The sequence below is a fragment of the Salmo salar genome, chromosome ssa04 (genome assembly GCF_905237065.1).
Source record: "Salmo salar chromosome ssa04, Ssal_v3.1, whole genome shotgun sequence".
Taxonomy (NCBI): Eukaryota; Metazoa; Chordata; class Actinopteri; order Salmoniformes; family Salmonidae; genus Salmo; species Salmo salar.
In genome coordinates this window covers 55,158,315-55,174,014 of record NC_059445.1, presented here as the reverse complement: position 1 = coordinate 55,174,014, position 15,700 = coordinate 55,158,315, and the positions used below count along the sequence as shown (strand labels likewise).

At 45.1% G+C, this 15,700-nt stretch overlaps 1 protein-coding gene across 9 annotated transcripts in view; it reads left to right on the top strand.

Annotated features, from left to right (window-relative positions):
* LOC106603524 (autism susceptibility gene 2 protein) overlaps positions 1–15,700 on the top strand; it is a 505,996-nt gene that overhangs the window by 447,053 nt on the left and 43,243 nt on the right. For all 9 annotated transcript variants that reach the window (XM_045717118.1, XM_045717116.1, XM_014197335.2 and 6 more), the window contains one exon: positions 14,462–14,510. In XM_045717118.1, the coding sequence (XP_045573074.1) occupies positions 14,462–14,510 (49 nt within the window). The remainder of the gene's footprint in view (positions 1–14,461; positions 14,511–15,700) is intronic.

Below are 15,700 nucleotides of genomic sequence, written 5' to 3'. Positions count from 1 at the left end.
ATGGTCTCCTTTTCTGAAAGAAGATGGCTTTGGGGGAACACTGAAGGAGAGACCATGGTACTTTTTTGGGGGGGGCAAATCATGAAGATATTTGAAAGCTAATTCAGATCAGAAGGAAATTATGAAAAATTGGTTCACTTCAATGTACTGTACATGTATATGAAGTATTTGCTCATGTGGGATTTTAAGAGAGAACCTATAAACTAGCACCCATTACGTAATCTATTTTTGTCTGGAGGTAATGTTTGTTAAAACATGTAAAGGTGTGTTCCTGAGTGAGGCATCAGGGATCCCCCGCAGCTCTGCTGTAGTCAGATGAATTATTAATGCTAAAAGAATCCATGTTTTCTTTTAAATGCTGTGTAGAGAGCTCAGCCTGGTTGAATATAAGTAGCTGCTACATTTTTCAAGCCCATGCCAAGTATAGCCTTCAATTTAACATGAGCTTTTAATCCTACGAGTGCTAAATTGCTTTTTAATGCCGGGGATCAACGTCTTTTCAGAAGTAACTGGTGAAAAATGCATCAGATATGCAGAGCAAATCAGATAGGAAACTTCTCAGGGTTAGAGGAGCAAAGTGGAGAGAAACCAAGATGTTGTTTTGACACCTCATTCACCTCCTGGGTCTCAAGAGTACCCCCTCTAGCAGTAAATGTGTGTATGTGTGTGTGTGCACGCGTGTGTGTGTTCACGCATGCATTTACATGTGTGCAGCTTCATAAGCAAATTCATTAGCAGTGTCAGGTACTACTGTACTGTACCCACCAAAGCATTAGTTGAACCACAGCATGAGTCAAAGATAGGTGTTACAGTCATGTAAAACTCCCTTGTACTGTACTGTACACTCTGGGTCACTGAGGTCATAACTCCAACAGTGCGTGACTGAGAGCCCTTATTCTAATCTAATATCATTAGGCCTGGGTGGGAGTTGGCAGGCTCCCTCGCCATTGGTCCAATCCAAAATACTTCCTGAAGGGCAGCCAACAGCGTTCCTCCATCACACAACAATGTGGTCATCAGAGCACACTAATCAGTCCACGCCAGAGAGGACCACAAAAACGTGTGTGTGTGACCCCTTTTCCTTCGCCCAGAACTATGCCAGCGGCATCGTCTGTGAACAGCTTCAATTAAACGGGCTGTAACGTGCCTAACTCCCATTTGTTTGGATTTCCCCAGTGGCTGATTTTTTTATAGCAGCAGCAGTAGCATTTTCAGTTTCCCCAGTAGCTGTCTATGGGCCTTAATGGAGGACAATCCAAAGATTTTCTCACAGCAAACTGTGTACCTCTGTGTCATAGGAGGAGCTGAACAGAGGAAGGAACGCAATACCCCGGAGACCTTGTTTGTTTTGGGGGGGGGGGGGTGTTTACCCCTTTTTCTCCCCAATTTCAGTAGTTACAGTCTTGTCTCATCGCTCGGGAGAGGCGAAGGTCGAGAGCCGTGCGTCCTCCAAAACACAATCCAACCAAGCCGCACTGCATCTTGACACAATGTCCTCTTAACCCGGAAGCCAGCCACACTGTGTCGGACTGTGTCAGCGTGCACTGGGCCCAGCCCGCCACAGGAGTCGCTAGTGCGTGATGGGACAAGGACATCCCTGTTGGGCAAACCCTCCCCTAACCCGGACGACGCTGGGCCAATTGTGCGCCGCCCCATGGGTCTCCCGGTCGCGGCCGGCTGCGACAGAGCCTGGACTCAAACCCAGAATCTCTAGTGGCACAGCTAGCACTGTGATGCAGTGCCTTAGACCACTGCGCCAGTGGTCTAATGTGATATCCTCAGTAATAGCAGTATCCCACTGCAAGCCAAGAAGTGCTCCAGGAAAACATCATTCTCTTTCTCTCTTTCAGATGGTACTGTCTATGTTTATCTTCCATGGAGTCCTAACCATGTGAGTGGAGCATTTGAGGTTAGACAACCCATCAAATCTCCCTGTGTGTTATTGCATGATATAACATCCTGTGATATTATTGTTGGTCCCAGCCAGCTCCCTGCTGGGCCTGGTTGGCCTGGTGGGCCTGCTAGTCTCTGTGTCTCTCTGTCTTAGCCACCGTCAAATCGGCCTGGCACCCCGACCCGGCTGCTTTATCAAGTTTCCTGGAAGGATTATCCCCAAGCTCACTCATTTGATATTTTCCCCTGATGCGGGGCTTTGGGGGGATAGCGTGTGTGTGCGTGTGTGCATGCTAGTGTACGTGCTTACATGCGTGCCTTCGCTAGGGTGTGCAGCTGTGTGTGTGTGTGTGTGTGTGTGTGAGTGAGTGTGTGAGTGAGTGAGTGAGTGAGTGAGTGAGTGAGTGAGTGAGTGAGTGAGTGAGTGAGTGAGTGAGTGAGTGAGTGAGTGAGTGAGTGAGTGAGTGAGTGAGTGAGTGAGTGAGTGAGATGGTGCAGCTGTTTGGTCTCTCCCTGGGCGAGTGGACAGCGCAACACAGACTGTCCCTGTTTGCCAGTGTGAAATCCTCTTACAGCCCCTGTCTGTCTCTGTTGGGCCAGGCGCGTGCAGCAGCAGTCCCAGATCCTCTTGTGGAGGCCGTGTTAGTAAGCAGAGCGCATGTTAAGCCCGGCTGAGACAGACACTGATGATTGGGCTTAGTGCTAAGTGATGTACTGCTTGGTTCTCCGTGCGCGGCGCCAACCCTCATCCCAGCCCCACTGAGACCTGGGCCTTGACAGACAGACATATGCACGTATACAACACTCTCTCACAGTGGGCAGGCATCACGCCCTGCTAGTGTCAGGGGCTATCTTGGCAGACTGGCTGGCAAAACACTAATACATGCTCTCAAATTCACGCACATCCTCTCCTATGCCCACTCCTCTCCATGGCTACTTTCAAATGCAAATCAGGACATAAACAGTATCTCATTTAACACAGTTAACACTCACACCAACATACACACTTGTACAAATGGACATACATACACAAACTCTGAGAGAGCAGAGAGAGAACACACTGACTGTGTCTGTACCTTGGGAGCCTCCACTCAAATAACCCCAATGTGGTGAATGTCCTGCTCTCTCTCAGCCACTCTATCAGCCATCCAGCCAGGCAGGGAAGGCAGTGAGTGGGTCTCAGACTCACAATGTGGACATTTAGGTCTCCAGCTGGCGTGGTGTGAGTTTGTGGAGGAAAGCATGGAATGCAGGCCTGCCTGGCCCACAGGGCCCGCTGTCTGCCAGATGGAGGCCCCTCTCAAAGGCATCTCTATTACCGCTCCGAGCCCCAGACAACCAGGCCTTATGTCACAGTCACAGCGGAGGGCATGGAGAGGGCTGAAGAGGCCAGAGTGCCAACACGACACTCCCTCATGGAAATGTACCGGCAGACACCACACACACTCCCATTGATCCCAATTGATGGTGCTTGACAGAAATGAGTATCAGTTATATTTGAATATTTAGTACTTTTACATATTTATTACATTATATTTTATTCTGTAGAGAATATGCAATCATTAGGGCTAATAGTTTTTCCTGGCCGTGTGACTTGACCAAACCTGTGACATCATACTGTACCTGGTGAACTGTAAATTAATTTGGAAGAGGAAATGACATCATTTGAAACCAGCCATAGACATGACAATGCCAGCAAGTATGGCCGCCATGTATTTCCCACCATGTTGGTTGTTTCCTGCAGCTTGCCTCACGCCTGCCCTCACATTGATAGTGACAGATAAAGCCCCTGTGATCTTGTGGAGCGTCAGGCTCTAGCTGGCTGCCTGATTACCATCCCCACCGATAACACTGCATGTTAATCATTGTAAACATGGTGTTGTCTCCGCCAGGGCTTTGACACACTTAGCTTATCTCTAATTGTTTTAATTGCTACTAGCGTTTAACGAGATCGTCCCCTAGATTTGGAAAAGCCCAAAGCCCAGAGACTGACTGGGTACACAGAGCAGGAACACAGTGTTTCTGTTTCCTCAGATCTATGGTTCTGTGATGGGGTGTACGCTCGCTCCTCGCTGGCTAGCTCCTCAGATCTATGGTACTGTGATGGGGTGTACGCTCGCTCCTCGCTGGCTAGCTCCTCACATCTATGGTACTGTGATGGGGTGTACGCTCGCTCCTCGCTGGCTAGCTCCTCAGATCTATGGTACTGTGATGGGGTGTACGCTCGCTCCTCACTGGCTAGCTCCTCAGATCTATGGTTCTGTGATGGGGTGTACGCTCGCTCCTCGCTGGCTAGCTCCTCAGATCTATGGTACTGTGATGGGGTGTACGCTCGCTCCTCGCTGGCTAGCTCCTCAGATCTATGGTACTGTGATGGGGTGTACACTCGCTGTGATGGGGTGTACACTCGCTCTGGTGGGGGGGGGGACTGCCTGTCTGCCCGCATGTCTGTCTGCCACAAGACATTTTGCGGATTAAATCTCTCCCTCTTGTCTCTAACCTCCTCAAAACACACACACACATACTCTTTCTGTCTCCCATGTTCTTTCATTACTGTAGGAGAAGGTTGGGGTGGAGGGGATATCCTACCCCTGTCTCGGTGGATTTTGACATGTTAAAATCTTCTGACACACAGAGAAGGCTCAAATCTCTCCTCTCCCCCCCCGCCCCCCCCCCAGCAGGATGGCTACAGTAGGCAGAACAAGGCCCTTATTTAGTTCAGTCCCTGTGAAATGCAATTAGAAACCCCTCAAGGGCCAGCAGGGGCCTGGGCTGAGAAGTCAGGAGGGAGGGAGAGGGAGAGGGAGAGGGAGAGGGAGAGAGAGAGAGAGAGAGAGAGAGAGAGAGACCTCCCTGATGTCTGTCAGCCTGCTGGCTTTTGAAGTCTGGGGCCATCTTATGTCCCCCTAGAGACCCTATCATCAGGGCCCCACTCTGGAGCAGTTCAACATGACCCTGGAGTGGCTGGCTGGGCTGAGATCTGGAGGAAAGTAGGGAGGGACAGAGAGGGAGGAGAGGTTTGGGCAGTGGGCTGTCTCAGTGTGTGCCTGACAGAATGGTCTCGGCAGAGCGTTTCAGAGGCCCAATCCCCCTGACCATATCTTGCTAGCCTGGCAGGCAGGCATACAGACAGGCAAGCAGGCAGGCAGATCGCTCTGGGCTGCAGTCAGGAGTCCATCAGGGGTCAGACACATTTTAATGCAGGCCTTCCTGGTGATTTCCTCCCGTGATTCCTCTTAAAGACGCAGCGTGGCAATTTCTCTCCCCCCTCCATTTCCCCACCCTCCCTCCTCTGGCTGTCTGGCTATTTTCTTTCTGTCTCTCTTCTCTCTGACACTCTCTCCTCCTACTGTTTCTCTTCCTTTTCTTCCTCTCCCCTTCTTTCCTCACTCCCAGTGCAGTGCAAGAAAGTAACAAAGGGAAAAAAATTATCCTAGCCAAAGTAGCTCTGGGTTGGAATTATGTCGAGCCTCGTGGGGGGTTTCTGGAGAAAGCAGTTATTTGGTTGCTGATGTCTGCCGTGCCTCATTGACTATGGAGACTTATGTGCAGATTAGTGAGGGAAATGAAAGCTACGATTTGACATTGTGTGTTTTTATGTAGGGGTTTGTCTGGGGTGCATGGCTCCACTGCAATACTTCAGAGAGAACTGGAATCATATTGGAATATTGAGATGATTTTCCTCCTTTTCCATTGTGAGACAGCTGAAAGCTATTGCCTGGTTTTTAACAGGGAATCCTCAAGAAAACCAACCTCAATATTACTGCAAACCAGATTAAACCAGTGTCTGGACCGGCTTCATATGAAATAATTTGATCAAAGGATAGGCTGTCGTTGTATCAACTTTTGCATGCTATACTGTAGTTCTTATGACATTTACAGTCTGACTTGATGTTAGCCAGAACACTCTCTAATCATTCACCAACTCAAAGGAACGTTTACAACACAGGGAAACACACACAGTCTAGTGTGTGTGCGTGCGTGTGCTGATGTGTGTATGTTTGTGTTACATATGCATGTTTGTTTGTGTGCGTGTGTATTCTAAGTGTGTGTTTGTGTGTGTGTTTTTGCACTGCTGCAGTAGAGTGGTACTCTCTGTTGGTCTGCTGGATGGGGAGGGAGTGATTGACTGGCCTGAAATGACCCGTGGCACGGCGGCCCGGTACTCTGTGGCATGTCTATCATTTAAACAAAAGGGCCTCCCTCCCATTCCCGGTTCTACTCTGACTGGAAAAAAGGGGGGAAATGCATTAAGGATGTAACCCAAGCGTTTGAGGAGGGAAGGTTAAACCAATTTTCTTGTCCTGGTTGGTTTTGAAAGGAGAGTCCCTAGGAAGGGGACAGGGCAGTGGACTGATGGCTCTAGGTCCAGGCAGTAGAGTGGCTGCTCATGCTGACAGAGCAGTGCTATGTCAACTCTCAGTAATTACTGGCCTCCTAGATGGAGATGATGGCTACCATTATTCATCCACATTTACCTAGTGGTCCAACCGACGGCCCAGCCTGTGCTGATTCCTGAAAGCAGACAGGTAGAGATAGCATCCAGATAACCAGATAAAACTAGTTGCTCTACAGGCTTTTTACTTTACACCAGGAATAAATACTTTCCGCCTCTCTCTCAGTGACAAAAGATGTGAGTTTCATGTCTCTCAAGGAAACATATTACCGTTGAGGAAAACGACCAGTTTCTTTTGAATTCCCGTTGTCCTAGTTTATCAGACAGATGCTTCCATCCCTCTGTCTTGTTTATCTCTCTTCCTATTCAAAAACCACCAATCCCTCTTGTGTGATAAAGGCAGGTTTAAATAAGTATGAAGGATGTGCGAAATATGGCTTGTCTTTTTGTCATTCATATTTCCAGGTTTGATATTCACAGGCATGTCTCTCACAATGCAGAGGAACTAGTCAGGTCCCTAAACCATTCAGCCTCCCAGAGAAGTATATTATATGACTAAACCATTCAGCCTCCCAGCCAAGTATATTATATGACTTGTGTCTGCAATATACACAGGGAAGAAGTGAATGTTGTTTGTTACCTCTCCCTGGGGTTCTGTCTCCTACTCTTGGTCTGGCCTTTCTTCCCTTTCAATGCTCACAGGCCCTGTCGTTTTTCATTCAGATCTTATTCATAGAGTGAGTGAGTGAGTGAGTGAGTGAGTGAGTGAGTGAGTGAGTGAGTGAGTGAGTGAGTGAGTGAGTGAGTGAGTGAGTGAGTGAGTGAGTGAGTGAGTGAGTGAGTGAGTGAGTGAGTGAGTGAGTGAGTGTCATCTCCCGGGTGATGAGTGACAGATTAATATATGTCTGGCTACGTGTCTGAGGAATTGGGAAGAAAAGCGCTGTCAGAGCTGCTTGTCGGGAAGGGGCGAGATTAGAAGCAGTTGTCATTGGCAGGCTAGTGCAGACTCAGGCTCACTGAGATAAGGCTGGATGTAATGACTGTAAAAAGCATCCTGACCTCGCCTTCAAAAGGCACAGAAAAGAGATGATATATAGATGATTTTTGATTAATTTGATGTGTGTGTACGTACGCGTCTGTGCATGTGTTTGATGATAGGATGTTCCATGGCATATGGCGTAGTCTCCCTATTTTTCCAGTCGGATAGAATATCAGGCATGCTATGAATCTTATTGAAAATGGCGCAAATAATTCATATATTTAAGTGTTCGCTTCAACATGTGCTTATGAAAATTCATCACCCCAGACAACGCGTTTCCACTGCTACAGAGTCCAATGACGGCGAGCTTTACACCACTCCAGCCGATGCTTGGCATTGCGCATGGTGATCTTAGGCTTGTGTGTGGCTGCTCGGCCATGGAAACCCATTTCATGAAGCTCTTGACTAACAGTTATTGTGCTGACATTGCTTCCAGAGGCAGTTTGGAACTCGGTAGTGAGTGTTGCAACCGAGGACAGATGATGTTTACGCGCTACACGCTTCAGCACTCGGCGGTCCCGTTCTGTGAGTTTGTGTGGCCTGTCATTTCGCGGATGAGACATTGTTGTTCATAGATGTTTCCACTTCACAATAACAGCACTTACAGTTGACCGGGGCAGCTCTATTAGGGCAGAAATTTGACAAACGGACTTGTTGGAAAGGTGGCATCCTATGACGGTGCCACGTTGAAAGTCACTCAGCTCTTCAGTAGGGCCATTCTACAGCCAATGTTTGTCTATGGAGATTGCATGGCTGGGTGCTCGATTTTATACACCTGTCAAAACGGGTCTGGCTGGAATAGCCAAATCCACTCATTTGAAGGGGTGTCCACATACTACTGTATGTAGTGTATATATCTGCTATTCTCCTCAGAATGTTTCTACCATTTCTGAATGTCATTGAGACACTTTTCCTTTCATTGCCTCACCTCGTCCTCCTCATCCACCCTGAATAGACTTCTGGAAGTCGTGAGTCCTACAAATGCGCCAGTCAGACACAACGGATGTGAATTCAATAAGAGCTCTTAACGTCTTACATGCACAGCACTCATGTTACACTTATCAGAAAATATTTGAAATTAGGAGATATTTTCCGTAATGGCAAGAAGGCTCATGAAAAAGAGAGCCGGTCTCCTGTGATTGCAATCTAGGAAAAGAAAGTGAAATTAAACCGCCATTGCGGAGGAAGAATAAAAATAAAAATTGCTTCTTGACGCTTTGAAGCGAAGGATCAAGGCCAAAAAAAAAGGAATAAAAGATGAAAAAACGTCAGCAGAGGAGAGATGGCTGATGGTCTATAGACAGAACTTACAAGCACAGACACCAATTACTGGCATGCATAACATAACTCCAGACGTTATGTTTGATCTCCGCTCTCCATTCTCTGGCAACGGCATCAAGTGCTTTTCCATAGCAAAGTGACACTTTATATTATTTTCTTGGCTACGACACGCAGGGCTTTTTTTCTTCTTCTTTCTGTTGATCTCTGTCAGCGTTTCATTTGAATTTAAAATCATGTGCAGTGAGAGATCCGGACATAGATTGTCTGGTGGTTGAGCTGTAATCACAGACCTGAGGTTTCTCCTAAATCTGATAATGACCGTTTAGGACCGAGAACGCTGATTTGTTGATGGCTGCTATTCCTTAGACCTGTGCGACAACAAGCAGCCATTTTGTTGGTGGCAGACAATGGTATAAATATACAGTGTATCTTCTTGCAACTAGCCATGAAATGGATTTAAAACGACGTGACTAAAATCGCCATGTTTCATCACTGTCTAGACACCTTTCTCTATTTTAACAACAAAATAATACAATGACATGGAATGTCTTGCAATTACAATGTAATAACCCAGTATTTATATAACTAATTTGAAACATCATTTGTCGAATTTGTTTTTAGCATTAGGAATAAGCTTGTGCTCACATAGGCTCACACACACTATAATGTTTTACTTCTCTTCTTCCCAATGTTCAAGCTGCTTGATGTTCAAAGCACATACTTGTCAACATGGCTTCATCATCTATTGAACATGGGCCGACTGATGGCCAAGACGGGCCCCCTAACCCAATGGACACTTTGTATTGGAGATCAAGGAGGGCCCCTAACCCAATGAACGCTTTGTATTGGAGTGCTGTGTTCTTTTCAGGGCCATTGTGTGATCAGGTTTAGCTCTCTGGGGCCTTGGGGCCCGGCGTTATGGCTTTGACTGGTCTTCTTGGGCCTCGGCCAGCCACGTCTCCCTGCTGATAGTCATCTATCTGATAGTCATCTCATCTGTCTGGCCATGAGATCCAGTGTCCTGATAGATAGAACACTAAGAGCACATACAACACTGCCATTCAGAGCTGGGGGCTATCGCTCTCTCTCATTTTCTATCTCTCTGTTTCAATCTCTTTCCCTCTCTGTCGCTCTGTCCATCTGTGTCTATCTTTCTCTCCCTCTCTTCTTCTCTCTCCAGCAAAGAGGGTAGAGGGATGGATTAGCACCCAGCAGCAAAGAGTTAAGTCTGTTTTCTGCTCTGTGGGGGCTGGGCGCTGTAGGGAGAGAGAAAGAGATCCCATCCTCCCTGTAATGTGACTCCATTGTTGATCCATTGACTACCCAGGCAGTGGGCTAATGCTGATTAGCCAAGGCTATAGTACCCTGGGTTTTCGTGCGATTAAAGTTATTTTCCAGGAACGTCCAGCATTAGCTGAAATTTGCAAGATTGTTTTGGTTTGGAGTGTCCATGGGCCACCAGATTAGTGAGATGGATCAAATAAAAATAGGGGTACTCTCTCAATTTCAATTCAATTTCAATTTAAGGGCTTTATTTGCATGGGAAACATATGTTAACATTTGTCGAAGCAAGTGAAGTAGATAATAAACTAAAGTGAAATAAACAATACAAATGAACAGTAAACATTACACTCACAGAAGTTCCAAAAGATTAAAGACATTTCCAATGTCATATTATGTCTATATACAGTGTTGTAACGATGTGCAAATAGTGAAAGTACAAAAGGGAAAATAAATAAACGTAAATATGGGTTGTATTTACAATGGTGTTTGTTCTTCACTGGTTGCCCTTTTCTTGTGGCAACAAGGTCACAAATCTTGCTGCTGTGATGGCACACTGTGTTATTTCACCCAGTAGAAATGGGAGTTTATGAAAATTGGGTTTGTTTTTAAATTCTTTGTAGATCTGTGTAATCTGAGGGAAATATGTGTCTCTAATACGGTCATACATTAGGCAAGAGGTTAGGAAGTGCAGCTCAGTTTCCACCTCATTTTGTGGGCAGTGTGCACATAGCCTGTCTTCTCTTGAGAGCCAGGTCTGCCTACGGCGGCCTTTCTCAATAGCAAGGCTATGCTCACTGAGTCTGTACATAGTCAAAGCTTTCCTTGAGTTTGGGTCAGTCACAGTGGTCTGGTATTCTGTGTACTCTCTGTTTAGGGCCAAATAGCATTTTAGTTTGCTCAGTTTTTTTGTTAACTCTTTCCAATGTGTCAAGTAATTATCTGTTTGTTTTCTCATGATTTGGTTGGGTCTAATTAGCAGGTATTGGCCTAATTCTGCTCTGCATGCATTATTTTATGTTTTACGTTGTACACGGGGGATATTTTTGCAGAATTCTGCATGTAGAGTCTCAATTTGGTGTTTGTCCCATTTTGTGAATTCTTGGTTGGTGAGCAGACCCCAGACCTCACAACCATAAAGGGCAATGGGTTCTATAACTGATTCAAGTATTTTTAGCCAGATTATAATTGGTATGTCAAATTTTATGTTCCTTCTTGCCTTGTCTCTCAGCTTGTTCTCAGCTTTGTGGAAGTTACCTGTGGCGCTGATGTTTAGGCTGAGGTATGTATAGCTTTTTGTGAGCTCTAGGGCAACGGTGTCCAGATGGAATTTGTATTTGTGGTCCTGGCGACTGGACCTTTTTTGGAACACCATTATTTTTGTCTTACTGAGATTTACTGTCAAGGCCCAGGTCTAACAGAATCTGTACAGAAGATCTATGTGCTGCTGTAGGCCCTCCTTGGTTGGTGACAGAAGCATCAGATCATCAGCAAACAGTAGACATTTGACTTCAGATTCTAGTAGGGTGAGGCCAGGTGCTGCAGACTGTTCTAGTGCCCTCGCCAATTCGTTGATATATGTGTTGAAGAGGGTGGGGCTTAAGCTGCATCCATGTCTTACCACATGGCCCTGTGGAAAGAAATGTGTGTTTTTTGCCAATTTTAACCGCACACTTGTTGTTTGTGTACATGGATTTTATAATGTTGTATGTTTTTCCCCCAACACCACTTTCCATCAATGCTGTCTCTCTCTCAATCAATCTTTCGCCTTCCAAGCAAACCAGTACCATCATTAACATGATTAATAATAGGACAAATGTCCACGAAAGCTGCTGATCCTCTTACAATACAGACGGTTTTAACATGAGAAAACTACTACAAACCTGATCATAGTACCATGTTTCAGGGAGGGACATTGGTGGGCTTTTCGATGTCTGCGTTTGAGCCCTGGATCAAGCTTGATTAAGTGGGCACCATTGGTGAGCATGGCTGGATCACTATCTCACCATGGTTAACCTAGTTGCTGGTGTGAGTGTGTTACCCCCCCCTCTAGGACAGTAGAGTGGTGGTTATTTCAACAGGAAGAGAGTGGCTGTGAGCTCTGAGGAGGTGCACTACTGCTTATAAAGAGCGTTTTGTTTTCCTCCCCTCGCATTGGCAGCACCCTACTGGGAAATTCATTAGCCGCTGACATCATCTCACTCTGTCGACAGTGAAAGAATATCATTCTAGTCTCAGGCCCTCCCTCTGTCCCTCCCTCCTCTCTCTCTCTCTCTCTCTCTCTCTCTCTCTATCTCTCTCTCTCTCTCTCTCTCTCTGCCTCTTGCTCTCACCCTCTCTCGTTCTGGAACTGCCAGGCAGTTTTCTCTGAGCTTCATTCAAGCAAAATAAAACACACTCCTGCACGCCTTTCCCAAGAAGAGCGCGGTCTTTGGAACCAAGGAATCTGGACCCTCAGAAGCAGAAAACACAGGTGTGTTTGTGTTCAGAAGAGAAGTAGTAGTGAGGTTGAACCAAGTCAGGTTAGAATCAGGAAGTGGGAGGACCCAACCATCAAACGAGGACCACAGAGGCAGCAGTTGGATGAATGGGAGTTTGTCTGACGCTTGGAGCGATGAGAGGCTCTGTCGGTGACAGAACCGTCAGCAACCACAGGACATAAGCTTTAACCAGCTGGAAATATAATGAAAGCGGAGTCCCCTTTTGGCTCAAGGTGATTCTAAATGTGATTTTGTCTCCCTCTTTGCTCCAGAGGAAATTGGTCTGCGCTTTGTTGGATTTTGCTGCTCTGTAGGAGCGAGCTGGCGACTCCCGCTGGTGTCTGTGGACACAGCCTCTTTACGCGTCCTGATACGCAGTCTCCCAAGGATCTTGCCTATTCGAACCTCGCATATCTTCAATACGAGAATATTGCGAGATAGATTTGTATCCCACTCTGAACTGAAGACAAAACGCACTTAACGGGATTTAGCGACCTAGAGCTGTTGCTGATGCTTTTTCTGCAAAGACACATGGCTTCCTTTGTCCGAGAGGCACCGTAGCTTTGTAAGAGCTTCTCGTATCTCGTTGGAATTTTATTGGAAACGGATTCTCTTTTCGCATGGATGTCATCGATTTAAACGGAGTTGAATTCGCCGCCTATTTGTGGATTACATTATTTTGACAAGCAGAATGTGAAACGGGGCCATATTTACTACACAGCGAAAGTGATATCTTAACTAATATTTTCCTTCTTGCCAGCTTCGCCACATCAAAGGTATGCGCGTCGCTGTTCTTTATTCACGTCTACCTTATTATAAATTATTTGGTTATTAGCTTATAGTTTACGTCCTATTAACGACGAATTATGTGTAGGCCTATTATCAGTATGTACTATGTTTATTGGATATAATAAAACGTGTAGGAGAATATCTGTGGTTATTGCAGCAATGTTTTTTGTAGTATAGCTCTTCCTATACATGTAGTTATAAATTGATAATAACGTAAATGCTTAATATTGCTATGAGCATTCATAGATATGAAGAAAAAAATCGTCATTTTGAATGTTGTTGGCCTATATCTGGATATTTGTTGTGTGCAGAAGGGAAATATCCAAACTGAATATGCTTCAATCAAGTCTGTCTATTTCAATCTGCAGTAATATTCTTTGATAGGTTACTGACGTTTCATTTTTAGAATTAGGAGATTCAATTATTTTTTTGTGGAGAGAAAAATATTCTGCTTTCCATGCACCTACACATTTTAATTTGGATGAATAGCTACACTGAAATGCCTGTCTCTTACCTTGGAATTGCCTGTACCCTAAGCAAATGAATATGGAAATGTTTTCTGTCTCGAGCAAAATCATCTCATGTGCGAATAGAAAATAATTGATAGGCGTTAGTTATTAATGGGATATGTGTCATTTGCGCAAATGTCATACCATTATTATTGGACCCCGTGCCACTGTCCATTTGCCGAAAAGGTGTGAAGAGTCTTCATTGTCTGTGATAAAATCTTCTGAATTGTTTTGAATTAGTCTCATTGTCATTTTCACTTTACTAGGACTGATATCTAATATTTAAAACAGCGTCTTTCAATAGCCATCTGTTTTTTTACTTCTCCGCGACAAAAAAGTGAAATGCTATGAAAGTGACATTTAAAACCAATGGTTCAATGTGTTGTTATTTCCTAGTAGGCCTAGGCTCAGCCTTGCCACGCACACACTGGTAGGAATTGTAACATGTCGATCTTTCACTTTGTTAGTGGGATTGAATTAGCCAATGCCTTTTTGACACCGCAATGTCACCTAAATAGGCTTTCATTATCTAATACTGTGTAAATGCTTAGCACTGAATGTTTGCACAATAACACAGCAATGTTAATTTGCGCTCTGCCACACTGGGCTCGACATGGAATGGGTGAGGGTTAGCGCTGTCATGTTATTACATGGACCAACAGTGCCATCAAGTGGCCGCGGTGTGCTGCAGTGCGGAATGTTTCGCTCCCTTCAGCTGGCCGTTTGGGTCATTGACGATGAAACCCACCTGTTTAAGCAAGTTTGCTAATGATATCGTCTTTCTCTCTCACAGGGCTCTGATGCCAGCTCAGAGAAATTCTTCAGCACCGCTGCAGTTAAAGGTATGAACTCTTATAATGTGTTTTATGTAGCAGTATTATTTATGGCAATATTATTTTAATTTGCAAGAATCATAGTTTGGCATTGGTTGGTCATTGTAATTCTGCATTGGCTCAGTGTAGGCGCTCATAGCTCCCGAGTGGCGCAGTGGTCTAAGACACTGCATCTCAGCAAGAGGCGTCACAGCAGTACCTGGTTCGTATCCAGGCTGCATCACATCCAGCCGTGATTGAGAGTGGTGCACCTGTTGTCTGGGTTTGGCAAGGGGTAGGCTGTCATTGTAAATAAGAATATGTTCTGACTTGCCTAGTTAAATAATGGTTTAGAAGTTGTTTAATAGCAATGCTTGCCTTTGTAGCCCATTTGTATATCAACCAAGACCAGAGCTTGGTCGTGCAAAACAGACTCTGTTTTCACTGCAGCTCTTTGTATTACACAGGTGTGAAATATCAATCTGTGTTTTCTCATGTCTGGACATGACAGAAAATTCATTCCTGGTGGTTTATTCAATGAAATCGAATTGGATTCAGTGTAATGAATAAAAAAATCCATATGAGCTACTCACTCAGGTAAACAACACCATGCAGAGTTTTGATATGCCAAGACATGTTACTACTCCCTTTAGTGGGAAATACATTTGACATTAAATAAAAAAACACAAAAATCGGTGTTTTTGCATGTACACTGAATGATTGATAAATGTTATGCTACACAAAGATAAATAGCATACATTTTTCTCAACAATTCCAAACTGTTAGTAGTTGGACTTATTGCAGCCGTTACTGAGATGGTTGTTCCAGGTTAGATGATTGAGGTAGTCTCAGTATACAATCTTCCCTACCCTGGCAGTCTGCGTGCAGGTTGCTGGTGATAAAAAAAAATCCACTTGTTGGATATTTTAACTCTGTCTGGAATCCAATAGGAATTAAACATCACTTTGCAAGCCAGCATAATGTGACTTGCTGGCCTGATGTGGCCTGTAAACCAGGAGTTTCCTAACACCACTGTGTTAGGGTATAACTCTCAAAGAAAGGCCTTTTGATATATGTAATGTATTGTCATATGTAATAACATTTTAAAGGCTAGTAAGGCTGGTGGAACCATTCATAGAGGGTTCTAGTAGGAACCCTCCAAAGATAAAAGGGTTCTCGGTAGAACCATATACAGGAGGTTCTATAAAGAACCCTACATA